This window comes from Penicillium pulvis, assembly GCF_028828015.1.
Source record: "Penicillium pulvis strain IBT 33274 chromosome Unknown contig_5_segment0_segment0, whole genome shotgun sequence".
Lineage (NCBI taxonomy): Eukaryota > Fungi > Ascomycota > Eurotiomycetes > Eurotiales > Aspergillaceae > Penicillium > Penicillium pulvis.
In genome coordinates, this window is record NW_026643078.1 from 3,561,880 (window position 1) to 3,575,595 (window position 13,716).

At 48.2% G+C, this 13,716-nt stretch overlaps 5 protein-coding genes across 5 annotated transcripts; 4 read left to right on the forward strand and 1 right to left on the reverse strand.

Annotated features, from left to right (window-relative positions):
- Positions 1-1,382: 1,382 nt before the first annotated feature.
- N7503_007905 (putative MFS quinate transporter) lies at positions 1,383-3,298 on the forward strand (the record flags this gene model as incomplete). The annotated part of the gene is made up of 5 exons (XM_057067452.1): positions 1,383-1,660; positions 1,726-1,915; positions 1,976-2,033; positions 2,112-2,182; positions 2,231-3,298. The coding sequence occupies 5 exons, from the start codon at positions 1,383-1,385 to the stop codon at positions 3,296-3,298; spliced, it is 1,665 nt and encodes a 554-aa protein (XP_056921133.1).
- Positions 3,299-3,472: 174 nt separating this feature from the next.
- Positions 3,473-4,932, forward strand: N7503_007906 (cobalamin-independent methionine synthase II family protein; the record flags this gene model as incomplete). The annotated part of the gene is made up of 4 exons (XM_057067453.1): positions 3,473-3,486; positions 3,577-4,069; positions 4,155-4,543; positions 4,596-4,932. The coding sequence occupies 4 exons, from the start codon at positions 3,473-3,475 to the stop codon at positions 4,930-4,932; spliced, it is 1,233 nt and encodes a 410-aa protein (XP_056921134.1).
- Positions 4,933-5,678: 746 nt separating this feature from the next.
- N7503_007907 (5'/3'-nucleotidase SurE) lies at positions 5,679-6,697 on the forward strand (the record flags this gene model as incomplete). Its single annotated transcript, XM_057067454.1, has 3 exons — positions 5,679-5,865; positions 5,921-6,132; positions 6,182-6,697. The coding sequence occupies 3 exons, from the start codon at positions 5,679-5,681 to the stop codon at positions 6,695-6,697; spliced, it is 915 nt and encodes a 304-aa protein (XP_056921135.1).
- A 508-nt stretch (positions 6,698-7,205) lies between these two features.
- Positions 7,206-7,995, forward strand: N7503_007908 (NPP1 family protein; the record flags this gene model as incomplete). Its single annotated transcript, XM_057067455.1, has 2 exons — positions 7,206-7,435; positions 7,503-7,995. The coding sequence occupies 2 exons, from the start codon at positions 7,206-7,208 to the stop codon at positions 7,993-7,995; spliced, it is 723 nt and encodes a 240-aa protein (XP_056921136.1).
- Positions 7,996-8,535: 540 nt separating this feature from the next.
- N7503_007909 (putative ABC multidrug transporter) lies at positions 8,536-13,391 on the reverse strand (the record flags this gene model as incomplete). Its single annotated transcript, XM_057067456.1, has 14 exons — positions 8,536-8,634; positions 8,688-9,127; positions 9,180-9,339; positions 9,404-9,610; positions 9,667-9,974; positions 10,038-10,131; positions 10,181-10,356; positions 10,414-10,688; positions 10,743-11,358; positions 11,466-12,516; positions 12,573-12,820; positions 12,874-13,036; positions 13,089-13,133; positions 13,188-13,391. The coding sequence occupies 14 exons, from the start codon at positions 13,389-13,391 to the stop codon at positions 8,536-8,538; spliced, it is 4,086 nt and encodes a 1,361-aa protein (XP_056921137.1).
- Between the last annotated feature and the right edge of the window lie 325 nt (positions 13,392-13,716).

The window sequence follows — 13,716 nt, forward strand, 5'->3', positions numbered from 1 at the left end:
TAAAAAAACACCACAAAATTAGTAGAACACCCCCACTGACCGCGTTCAAAGTAGCGCAGTCTTCAAGATCCAGAGAGTAATATTATTGAGTACATGCCTAAGTACCTACTTGCTCACGTTACTCTGTAGATTACGCTGGAATGTGAAGGTGATTCAAGAGTGATACTAGTTAAGCTATACTTATATAATGACTCTAATGAAGCGTCATCTCGTATAATGACGTGAAGTGAGCGAGGTGATGTAATGTATACTTTAATACTTGAGATAGCGGGTTTTCTGAATTACAATTACTGCACCATAGCGGATGTAGAATCATCGTGGTGTTCAACTAATTTCGTGGTGTTCAACTAGTGAGCTCCAATATTATCTCCGCCGGCCAGTTTCTTGCGCAAGGGATTTCTGCCGATGGACGGAAAACCGGAGTCAGGCCATATTAAATCCCAGCGGCATCGGCACAAAGAAAGCCTAGTCTATGTCAGTGGAATATGATTTATACTTTGTGGTGCCCACGGTCATTGTCCGTAACTTAGTGAGTCGGTCGAGCCTCGATAAAGTAGCTAATTCTCCGCGCTATGTGCTTTCCCCCCCACGCCAAGACGTAACCTTACCCCGCGTTCTTGACTACGAACCAATCATGATCACACTGACTGTCATGGATGCTGTTCCCCCAGTTGGGCCCCCGGTCTTGGCACGGCACACCCGCCATCGCCCACCCGGAAGTTCCCCGAGCTCGATCCGATCTTTGTCTTGGATGAGGCCCAAGGTTCACACTGTTTAAAAATTTCAGAGTGATAAGCAGTGATTCGAGTGCATCCTGGCTTATGGGAGAGATTCCACTAGGTGCAGCCATGTCTAAACACAGGTAACATTGACATGCAAGGATGGTCCGAGTGTGTGTGTGCCATGTGGCTTTGTCCTAGGGCTGCTTGGCATGCAAACAACCCGGCAAAGACTACCGGCGAACCCGTCAAATCAGCATTGAAGGATACACGATGGTCGGGATCCAAGCTCCCTTGGCAATGCTCCCCAGTCTTGGCCGACTTCATCTCTGTTCCACCGATAGTCGGCCCACGGTCCATCTGGGTGTGATAGATCGGGCTGTCCGAGGCTTAGATCATGCAATGGCCGTTGAAAGAGAGAAAGCCGGGAAATGACATTACTGTGTACCGTATGCGTGTGGACGTCTATGTTCCCCGAGAAATTCCCCGCATTGATATAGGATCGTCCCATTTCTCGTGACTATTAAAGGAGTGCGGCGCGGGTGAACTGAACACTTCTCTCTCCCTCTTTCTCTCAACCTATTTGTTCCACTTTCTACTCCCGACCCCCTTTTTTCTCTTCTCTTCTCTCTTCTCTGATCATTTCTTCCTAACTTGCCCATCATGGCTGGAGGCGCCAAGAAACCAGTTAATATCTTCCGCTTGAAGAATCTGGGCGAACCCAGTGAGGTTTTCAACTGGAAGCTTTGGTTCGCTGTTATCTCTTTCGGGCTGATGGGTGCCGCCAGAGGTGTTGACGAGGGTCTCATTTCCGGCGCCTTCAACTCCAAGGATTTTCAGAAGTACATCGATTACAGTTCTTACAGCAAGGTTGAACAGACTAATATCAAGGCCAATGTCTCGGCTATGGTGCAAATTGGCTCAGTGGGAGGAGCTCTCTTGTAAGTCCAGACACATGCTTTAGACGTGATCTCTTACTGACTCGAATCTTTTCGAAAATGAATAGCGCATTCTTGGTTTGCGATCGAATTGGACGTCTCTGGGCCACACGACAACTGTGTGTTCTGTGGATTGTGGGAATTGCTATTTTCATGGGAAACAATGGAAGTCTGGGGGCTGTTTACGCTGGTCGGTTCATTGCTGGACTCGGCGTGGGTCAGACTGTGGTTGTTGCACCAGTCTACCTGGCAGAAATTGTACGCCCTACCCCAACTCGCCAGCCTTGTGCAAATCATCAAACTAACAGAGATGTCTAGGCTCCTGCTTCTATTCGGGGCCTATGCACTTGCGTCTTTACTGGCTTTGTTTACCTTGGTATGTTCCTACTATGTATCTCGGACCAGCGCCGACATATGACTTGTTCGTGAAAACTCATCCATTCGTCATATTTAGGTATCGTCCTTGCTTATTTCGCCAATTACGGGTGCCAAGTGAATATTGGAGACACTACGCACAAAAGATGGGTAAGTGATATGCGTCCGGGAAAAACAGCACCTACTAACAATATACAGGAAATCCCAACCAGCCTTCACATAATGTTCGCCGGATTAATTTTCCTCCTCTCATTCCTGCAATTCGAATCTCCTAGATATCTTGTCAAGCAAGGACAGACAGAAGAAGCCATTACAAACTTGGCCCGGATTCGAAACCTACCCACAGACCACGACTATGTTATTCGCGAATTTGCTGCCATCGAAGCTGCTCACCAGGCAGAGCTGGAGGCCACAATGGGTTCAGGTCCTATCGGGATTATCAAGGAAACCTTCTTGGTTCCCTCGAACCTCTACCGCGTCTACCTTACCTTCATGGCTCAGATTCTATCCCAATGGTCCGGTGCAGGATCAATCACCGTTTATGCGACAGATCTTTTCAAATTGCTGGGCATCTCCGGAAACAACGAGAATCTGCTGGTCACCGCCATTTTCGGTATCATTAAACTCATCGCGGCTGTTATCTGCGCTCTGTTCCTGGTCGATGTGATCGGACGTAAAAGAGCATTGCTTCTCGGAATCACTCTCCAAGCCATCTCCATGATCTACGTGGCTGGATTCCTCACTGCTGTACCGGAGATGGGAATCGTGAGTAATTTCGTACTTCCAGAGAACCAAAAGGGTGCTAGCAAGGGAGCGATTGCAATGATTTATATCTCGGGAGCTGGGTGGGCGCTGGGTTGGAATTCAATGCAATACGTTCTGACCGCCGAATTGTTCCCCTTGCGCATTCGTGCTCTGGCTACATCTATGGCTATGACCCTGCATTTCGCCAACCAATACGGCAACTCACGTGCGGTGCCGAATATGCTCCTGTCCGTTGCGAATGGCGGAATTACCCCCAAGGGTACATTTTGGTTCTTTAGTGCCGTGACTATCCTTGGTGGCGTCTGGGTGTGGTTCTCTGTGCCGGAGACTGCGGGTCGTTCCCTCGAGAGCATGGATCGACTGTTTGCTTTGCCGTGGTACCAGATTGGTCGACACGGTAACCGGGATGCTGAAGAGCAAGATGAGGCGATGGATACCAAGATGGAGATGATTGGAACGAGCCAACACGTCGAAAGACAGGAGGTGCCAGACCGAGTCTAAGTCTTACCTAGGATTTTGCTCTTTTAAATATATTTTTTTTTTTTTTTGGTTGAAATGTGATATGATTTTCTGATGTACCATGATGAGTTTAATGGATCACTATGATATTTGCCGTTGTTGTCCTCAATGTGATTTTGGTGATTCTCCCCACAACAACTCCCCACGTTCAGCGGAATGCCACTTCTGCCGTCAGTGGGAAAAAGTTTCCCCACATGCCACATTAGATGACTTTATAACAACCAATCCCGCACCCATGATCTAGGGGTCAGCTTTTACAGTATCATTACCATGGCTCCTCCGTTCAATGCAGAGCAGATTGGATCTCTGATGCGACCGCCGGAGCTCTTAGCTGCCCGTTCCGCCGCAGGTTTAATAACTACATACTCCCAACTGACCAAGGAAGCCCGAGAAGCGACAGAAACCGCGATTGCCCAAGTCGTATCAAAGCAGCTTGAGCTCGGAATTCGGCCAGTCACGTCCGGAGAGTATGAGCGCGACAAATTCTATTCTGGGTTCTTTGAAACCCTCGAAGGAATGGAAATTGCCCATGCGATCCCAATCCCGGAAGGATATAGGACGAACTTCCCAACCCTAAAAACACTCAAGTCCCTTGGAATTACGACTCGAGACTCGATCATTGCCGTCGATCGCATTCGTCATACCCGTAGTGCTTATATGTCGGAGTGGCAGTCTCTGCGTCGCTTCGTTCCAGAGGACATGTGGAAAGAATGCAAATTGACAATGCCGCCAATCACGCACAACCATATGCAGGTATGAAACACTGTTAAATCAATCATTCTGTGCTTTTCTAGACTTCCTCTTCTTCTGTAATGACTTAGCTGATCCTTTGGTGAAGATGGCAGTAGGCACCGCATATCGCAAATCCGCCTACACTTCCGACCGAGAGTATTTCCAAGACCTGGCACAGGCTTATAAAGCGGAATTTCAAGCACTCTATGATGCGGGGCTGCGGTCAATTCAGATTGACGACCCGAATCTATTATTCTTCGTGACCGATGAGTTTCGTTCAGGTTGCGAAGAAGACGGAATTGATCCCGACGCGATGCTTGATGAATATATCTGGGCTCACAACCAGTGTCTTATCGCAAAACCTGGCGACCTCCACGTGGGCTTGCATCTCTGTCGGGGCAACATGGCTGGTTCCAATCATATCATAAATGGATCATATGAGCGTATCGCAAAGACAATGTTTACCGACTTAGCATATGACACATACTACCTCGAGTAAGTCCAAAGTCATGTCACACTAAAGAACTCTAGTGTTAATCACATATAGATATGACACCGAGCGAGCGGGTGATTTTGAACCATTGCGGCATTTACCAATAGGAAAGAATGTTGTTCTGGGGGTGGTTTCAACCAAGTTGCCAAATCTGGAGAATTTAGATGAGCTAGTTGCTCTAGTGCATTCTGCTGCCGAGGTAATTGCTCGTGGACAAGGACGAAGTGTCGAGGAGGTTATTCACACCTCTCTTGGGGTTAGTCCCCAGTGTGGCTTTGCCAGTATGAGTTTAGGAGGAGGACGTGGGATGACAATGGACGGTATGTGGGAGAAGCTCCTGCTCGTGCGACGATTAGCCGAGCAGATCTGGAACAGACCATACAGAGGGTGATCTACGACGTCTGTTGTGATTCGTGGAGATCACGGAAATTAGATTTGATCCACTTCCCCTGTGTATCCGTATCCGTATCCGTATATGGAATGCATGAAATGTCGACAATGTAGTGGCCTCAGTGGAAAGTAGGTGGTTAAGTACTCTCTAGGATAGAAAAGCCTAGAAAGCTTGTCTGATCCGCATGTATTTATCACTTTGCATAGCTCCTAAGGCTGTTCTGTCCGGTACCTGATCCTATATTCCTTGACACCCGGTGCAAACTTCAACAAATCACATTACTCTAAACCTTTTGAACAAAGAAGAACAAAAAAGAAATAAACTTAAAAAAGTTCAGTAAGATAGCCGAGTGAGAGAGCTAGACGTTAAAATGTTATATTGAGTGATGGATACGCGAAGTTCCCGCAGTGGAGTCACTAATCGTCATCAAAGCCACATGGTGTGGTTCTGACGATCTCGTTGGGTGGATTTCCATCGTTGGTTTTACCACTAGCAAGGACACAATCTACCGTCCAATCCGCGCTTTCCGACCTCCAATTTCCATGTGGATCACTAAAGGATTCCCCTGACGACGAAAGAAGTCACGATCGGCGTTGCACAAGACCAGTCAAGCCATCCACGGTTTGACACGAGCCGTGAGATCCGCGATGTTCGTATAAATCACCGCGAAGTCGAGAATCCGTTTTTCTTCGCATCCCCCAAAGCTCTACCTCGTCGCTCTCTAGAATTTCTAATTCACAGGCGTTATGCGATTCAACACGGCCGCCCTTTTGGTCTCCGTATCCCTTGCGGGACCTGCACACGCGATCAACATCATCTCGTCCAATGACGATGGTTGGGCAGAGGTGAACATTCGTGCTCTCTACGAGTCTCTCACCTCTGCTGGGCACGTAACTGTGGTTTCCGCGCCTGCTGAAGATGAAAGCGGAACAGGTGGGCGATCTACCTCCTTTTGTTTCTTTCCGCGACTAATCACCGTATGTGATAGGCTCTGACCAGGGAACTCCAACGGTGCTCACGGAGGCCTGTGAATTTGACAGCTGCCCAGCTGGCAGTCCCGCCATTGGATACAATGCGTCCCAGCCTCGCCTGAACTATGTGAATTCGTACCCTGCGACTTCCATGAAGTACGGCATCAACTCCATCGGCCCTAAGCACTTCGGCGGCGACGCTCCTGACCTAGCGGTTACCGGTCCCAACGTAAGTACCAGTCAATGAAGCGTCGGAGCATGAACTAATCTTGTGGCAGGTTGGCTACAACATTGGTATCGAGGCTTTCCTCTCTGGAACCGTTGGAGCTGCTACTTACGCTGCTTACAATGCTGGCATTCCAGCCATCGCCTTCTCCGGCTCAACTGGCTCTCAAACCGCGTGGAATGCTTCTTCCACGTTCCCCACCTATAGCCAGATCTACGCCGACCTAGCGATGAACGTCACTGATACTCTAATTGCATCGGGCACACCTTACCTACCCGACAATATCTGGCTGAATGTGAACTTCCCATCGGTCTCCGACACTGAGTGTACTAGCACCGACGACTTCATGTTTGTCTTGTCTCGCATCCACATCGCGGTGCCTCTGATCACCGCCGATGATGTGACTACCTGTGGAAGCTCCCGTTTGCCGACCGAGTACAAAGTGGCGCTGACCTCCGGGTGTTACGCGAGTATTTCCGTCGGAACGGCGAGCGACAAGTTGGATGCCAACGCCACTATGCAGGAGGTGGTTCTGAACAAGCTTAGCGGTATTCTGTCTTGCCTTTAAGATGTTCCCATTTGCATAAATCTTGGTCTGTCAGACAGCCGTGCAAAATTAAATAAAAACAAGTTTCTCCACAATAGAAGCCAGAGATGGGGTGATCAATGTTTGGTGGAAAATTGACTGAGTTTTCTGATGTATATAGAAAGCTAATGGCTGAAGTATCCGTTGCATACAATGACCGGGCACCAACCCATATTAAAAGTTTCACTGAAGAATCATTAAACCGCCTTTTAGGCGAATCAAGCCCGATTCAGAGCCCACGAGCATCACGTTTACAGCCGAGCGCATAGTCATGTGGAGCGTTAATCGGCCACCATTCTGCTTTGGGATCCAAGGCCGTTTCTTAGTCTCCGAAGCTTCCAAGATTTGCAGATCCCAACCTAACTCACTCGCAACACTCCAAGCGAGGCATAACTTACTTAGTTGCCAAGTTGTGAATATAAATCAAGGCCTCGGCCGGGCTGAGAATGGATTCATTCGACCCTCACATCGATTACAATTGTCTCAAGCCATGGCGTTCCGACTATCCGCGGGTCTAGCCACCCTTTCTTGCCTGGGAGCGATCGCGACTGCCAACCCGTTATCGCGCCGAGGAACCATTGCATCTGATGAAATTGTGGGATTCGACCAAACAGTGCCCTCGGGAACAACCGGCGAAGTCTACCTGGCCTACCAGCCTTACCTGTATGTGGTTAACGGCTGTGTCCCTTTCCCAGCCGTGGATGCAGAGGGCGACACAAAGTGAGTTCAATCACAACGCAACATGTCTATATATAACGAGATTTTGTGGTCTAACATATATATTCAGTGCTGGTCTTGCCACCACAGGAGCTTCTGATGGCGACTGCAGCAGCAGCACTGGCCAGATCTATGTTCGGGGCAATAGCTCCGGAGATTACTACGCCCTGATGTATGCCTGGTACATGCCTAAGGATGAGCCTTCAGATGGTCTTGGCCACCGTCACGATTGGGAGGGAGCAATTGTTTGGCTCGCCGATTCCACTAGCACATCCGCCGATAATATCGTCGCTGTCTGCCCTTCCGCTCACGGTAGCTGGGACTGCAGCACCGATGGATACACGGTTGACGGCACTGCGCCGTTGATCGATTATTATAGCATCTGGCCTGTGGATCATTGCTGTGGTCTTACTACCACCGTTGGTGGCATGCAGCCTCTGATCGCCTGGGAATCCCTCCCAACTGTTGCGCAAGACGCTTTAGATACGACCGACTTTGGTTCTGCCATCGTCCCTTTCATTGATGCTCACTTTTCGACGAACTTGGCTGACGCCACGTTCTAAGGTGAAAGCAACGCCTGGAAATGTATGAGGCAAGGGTGGAAAGAGCTTGGCCTTGAATAGATGGTAATGCTCCAATGCGCAACTTATCTCGAACCTCATTCATCTTGATGGCCAAATGCACAAAGATAATGTTGGTAATCCTTTTTGTGGCAGCTTAATCTGGAGTCCGGCCGAGATCTAGACATGATGACTATTGAAAGCAATTGGAACATGAGATGAGTTTGTAAACTTCAAAATCCTAGCAACCTTGGAATAAATACTTGAAAAGCTTATAGTACAATTAATCTATATTTTTAGTAAATCTATGTGTATGAAGGACCGAGATTCTATGTAAGAGAAATATTGAAATGATGCCAGTGACAAGAGGAACGAGGGGAGAGAGAGGAAAAAAATCAGTCAGCTTTCTCAACCGAAATTTTGGCCTAGAAACTATTTGGCTTTCTGGGAGTGAAAGTAATCCAGCAAACTAGCATCCATGAGGATGCATAACATGCGGTGAAATTGAATGTAAACCCAACCGTATGATGTTATGCGATAGATCTATTCAGAGCGAGCACTCTTTGTCTTCTTGCTTCGAAGCTTCATCATAGTGAATACCAAGGCATAAGAAGTGATGCAGAACAATGCCGTAATTCCAGTCTAGAGCAACGCATTAGTAAATGAGTATATCAAAAGAGACGAGAAGAACTCACATCTCTCCATGCATAGTATTTCTCCTTGATATTGAAGGTCTTGGCGTAGTCTGCACCGGTAGAGTATTGGCAGAAGGAGCATGTGCCAGTGGCGTTTGAGTCCAGTAAATAACCAGGTTCCGACAGAAGGAAATCGGCCATATATTCACCACAGGTCTGTGCGGACGGAGCGCTAAAGGTGATATACTCCGAGGGCTCACATTGAACCTTGACATCCCAGAGGACCTCACCCAAAAGTCCACCAACGAGGTATGTGAAGGGATCAAGGTAGTAGAGCCAGTAGCGCCAGAAGGCCTGCATTGAAGCATATGGAACCACGACTCCACAGAAACTGACCAAGCCTGCTCCGATCAAGACTGGGTTCATCACAGCAGCGAAGTACTCATTTGGAGCATATGCCGCGATAGCCTGACCAATAGATGTGTATAGGAACTCGTAGACTGGCCCATGTTAGCAAGGATTACGACCGAGAGCATCTTGAGAAAGGCATACAGATCATTTGAAGATAAAACTGGCCTGAAATGCTGGAAGTAATGGGGAATGACGCTGTGAAGTAGAAGCAAACGAAGTAAAGTGTGGCACAGATGATAAGATATGGGATCTCGGTGACTGCCTGAGCACCAATGAAGGCAATCCAGTGGTAGGTTTTGGACTATGGCGAGGACAGATTAGTCGGTGCCGTGACATTAATCTTCGTGCAATCGAAAATGACAAACCTTCTTTTCACGGGTCTCAAAAATATCCCGATTGTGCAGGAAGAAAGGTTGCATTTGATTGATGCATCCCGGGGCAACGAAAATAAAGTTGAAAATAGCGAAAAGCCGCAACTGGAGAGAGAAAGTACCATCTTCAATATTCCAAAAAGTGAAACCGCTGAAGAGTGCTGCGAAGATGTGAAGATTGATCTTATTCCACATGTAATCCTTGGAAATATCAGCGAGCACGCTTTAATATTCAGAGGTAAGATTGCAGAACGTACCGGAGAGCGCCAAATTTGAATACTGAGGCGTTTTGACACCAATTTGAATTGATACCAGTGCGAAGTAGCGTAATTCGCAGTATCTTCCACATAGTCAGGATCAGCTAGACCTATTGCGTTGAGAGATTCCAGTTCTTTCAGGGCTTGTTTGCGCTCAGGAGATTCATTCCAGACATCAACCCAGTCAATCTGCTGCGTTGTACCACCTTGAACCACCTCAATGATGTGCTCGGCCGGGTTAGCATCCGGCGGACAAGGTGCACCGTTGCGAGAGAAGTAGTCCAGGATCTTTCCAGAGTCCTTGCCAGCTAGATTTTTTGGATGTTAGCTCAACCGAGAAAAGTGACAGATGACTGTATAGAAGGACGAACTTTCACCGAAATATGTCATCCTGCCACCTTTGGCGAGTAGCAAGAGACCATCAAACGCGTCAAACAGGACAGCAGATGGTTGATGAATCGTACACTAAGTCTGTCAACTCTGCTTTTATTTTCAAAAGGTGACTGTCCCTTACCAGAATAGCCTGCCCTCCTTCCACGAGTCTCCTGAGAAAGCGCACAATATTGTACGCACTCTGACCATCAAGACCTGACGTAGGTTCGTCCAAGAACAGCAAGGTAGGCTTAGCCACGAGCTCGACACCCAAGGTCACACGTTTCCGCTGTTCGATACTCAGACCAGCCCCGGGCACTGGGGTATGTCAGTTGGAATTAATGGCGAAACAAAACAGAAAGTGCTGGTACTTACCTCCAATCAGAGCATCGCTGATCTCTTCAAGCTCCAGGAGATTAATGATATGATCCACGTATGCAATTTTTTCCTCCTCAGTGACAGTGGCAGGTTGACGGAGGAGGGCGGAAAATATTAGCGCCCCTTTGACCGTTGCCGTGCTCTCGTGCACATCCTGTTGCTCACAGTAACCGGTCGTGCGTTGGAAACTGATACCTTGAGGCCGGCCATCAATGAGGATGGATCCATGGATTTCTCCAGAATCTTTTCGTTGGGCAAGAACATCCAATAGCCTAAACCAACAGCCGTTAATAAATTTGCCCGAATGATACCACGGTCGGACTTACGTAGTCTTTCCAGCACCAGAGGCGCCCATCAAAGCAACCAAGTTGCCAGGCTTGACAAAACCAAAAACTTTGTTCAAAAGCTGTTTCTGCTCCCCGTGAAATGGCACATGATAGTCAAGGTTACTCCAGGTGAAGGTAGACTGCTTTACTGAGCCGGACAAGGCGGTCATATCAGTTGGCTGCTTGCCGGAAGGGGACTTTTCCACATCCCCCTGTCGTGCTTTCTGGCTGCCACGTTTATATAGCAGCACAGAGGATCCACTCTGGCTGTTTACTAGCTCAAACCCGACTGATGTCAAAAAAATGAAGAAGAACCAGAAACCGACAATCACTCCAAAGCTTCGCCAGATATGGCCATCAGAATAGCTATACTGCTCTCGGATGTAAGCGGCTCCGCTGATTATGCCATCGGTACTTCCAGGGACAGAGCACCCCCGATAATCAGATACTGAACTTGGATAGCCTTCGCCATAGGGAATGTAGTCAGGCTCAATGCACTTTAGTTCACGTCCGACAAACTCATTGGCCATAAGCGCCTCGAATGCGTAAGCTCCTGGGTTGAGGTAAAAGATCCAGCGAAACCAAACATGCATCTTCTGGAATGGAATCAAATAACCTGAGAGACGCCAAGTTAGTGGATGTCACCGGTAAAACTACCACATATGATAACAATGTAGGAACAGCAGGACGAGGACTCGATAGAAGTGCGAATGCCATTCTTACCTCCATAGACAAAAAACACGGTCGAAAGAAGTCCGCTGATCATGGATGCATCTCCGAATCTTTTGCAAACTGCACCAACCGCGCGGAAAAGCTGGATGAAACACAGCGTTTGTACGATGACAATGATCCAGAAAGTGAAGAATCGGGCAGCATTCATCTGCAATGCTGCCATGAAGTAAAGAATCAAAGAAAAGCATGTGACCTGAATGATAACAACGGGGATATCTGTGATCGCGTTGGCGATACAGAAGGCAGTAGGCCGGTAAAATCCAAACCGTTTCTGACGTGAGAGAATGGGGCGGCCCATAAACGAGCCGGTGGTTTCAGACATTGACTCCAGCAGAAAGTAAAGCACTGGAAAGAAGAGCACTCCCGGGCGCAAGAAAATTGAAGAACTGTCATCGGCGAGGTTGTAAAAGAGAGACCCACACACTAGAGCCTGGATGATGGCCGAGCAAACTCTGACGACTAGGGAAAATTTGTCTCCCCACATGATTTGAAATTGGCGAACCGTACAAGATCCAACTTGATCCCAGAGACCTGCAGTGTAGACACTTTGTTCGCGGGGAAGATGCTGCTTTCGCTTCTCGCTCGATACGGCGACTTTGAGATCATCTGTCTCATAACCAAGCTTGTCCGGGGACTCCATGGTATCCAACTGGGACCGACAGACCGGGCTGTTCTGGTATCGTGATTCAAACTCCTCTGGCGTGTTGGGTACCTTTTCCTCCCAACCGGGACGCACAATACGTTCGGTCATTACAGTGACAGACGTCAAGTAATCGGCAATGTTCGCTCCCTTGGGAAAGTCGAAGCCCATCTCCTCAAAGTAGGCTTTCGCTAGCTCACGTGGACCGTAATAGGTGACTCTTCCATCAGCCAGAACGAGGATCTTATCGAATTCGTCGAAGATGCCATTTCCTGCCTGGTAAGTTGTTGCAATAATTGTCTTGTCATTCTCATCGGCTTCACGACGCAGCATTCGAGCGAATTCCACCGCAGCCTTGGAATCCAGACCACGGGTCGGATTGTCCCACATCTGGACCGGACTCTGTTGCATGCACGTTAGAGCTCGGCTTTGAGGCATATCAAAAGATTGCGTCTTACCTGACCCGCCATGAGTTCAGCCAGCGAAACACGTTTGCGCTCACCTCCAGAAACTCCACGAATAAACTCATTACCAACAAGAGTCTTCTTTGTGTGACCGATACCCAATGAGTCGAGGATCTGGTCTCGCTTTTCCTGCACAAAGTCCTTCCGGTTGCGGAGCTCTTCGGGTCGCTCGTTAGGAATTTTATTGCGCAAAGCGAACTTCATGGTCCGATTCACGGTAAGCGTAGGGAAATGAAGATCATCTAAGAATGCTATGGTGAGATGTGGCTCCATTACCGGACAATTATCAACATACCCTCATTGTTGAACATAATCTGTTGACGAAACTGTTCTGCAGTTTTGTGATCCATGCTTCCATAACGAGTCTCGCCACTGATTTCATCGAAGGTGTCTCGGTCATTGGACAGGACCCTAAGAAGCGAAGTACATCCCGATCCTGGGCGCCCAAGAACCAGAAGCTTCATTTAATCAGCTTTGGTAACTCCTACAACGTTTTTCAACAACACTTACCATTTCTCCAGGCTTCACCTGGCCAGAAACGTTTTTCAATATAGTCTATGATCCCGGTCAGAATTTAGCATGCTAGCAATATTGAATTTGGTGATGTACTCTTTTGGGAAATTTGTCTCGTTTGAATAAGCCTGCAAGCTGACGAGGGTCAACTCGGGATAACAAAGTGCTCCCAAGGGCGGCATCCGGTGCTGTCACCCGGACATTCAAGTCACGGAAAGTGATGGTGAGTCTCTTTCGAATCCCATTAACGCCATTTTCCACATCGACTGGTGTTGCGGTACCAGATGAGGGAGTCTCCATAGTGGAGATCGTGATGGGCGTGGGCCTTGAACAGTAACTCCTTCAAACTAGTGCCCTGAAGAGATGCGACTTTGTGATTAGACGTGCTGGCTGTTTCCGCACCGTGATTGGGACGAAGTTCACCGTCAAAAGCCCATGCACTCCGACTGATTCCTCTTATATGAGTGACAGCTCGCAAATCTATCTATCTTTTTACATCCGCATTGCCGAATGGTGGGTCCAAAATATTACCGTGGTCCTGAGTCACTCTTCAAATGGATCGATAAGGGGTCAACACGATATGACTGGCTAGACGTAAGTGGGGACCCAAGCACGGATATATACC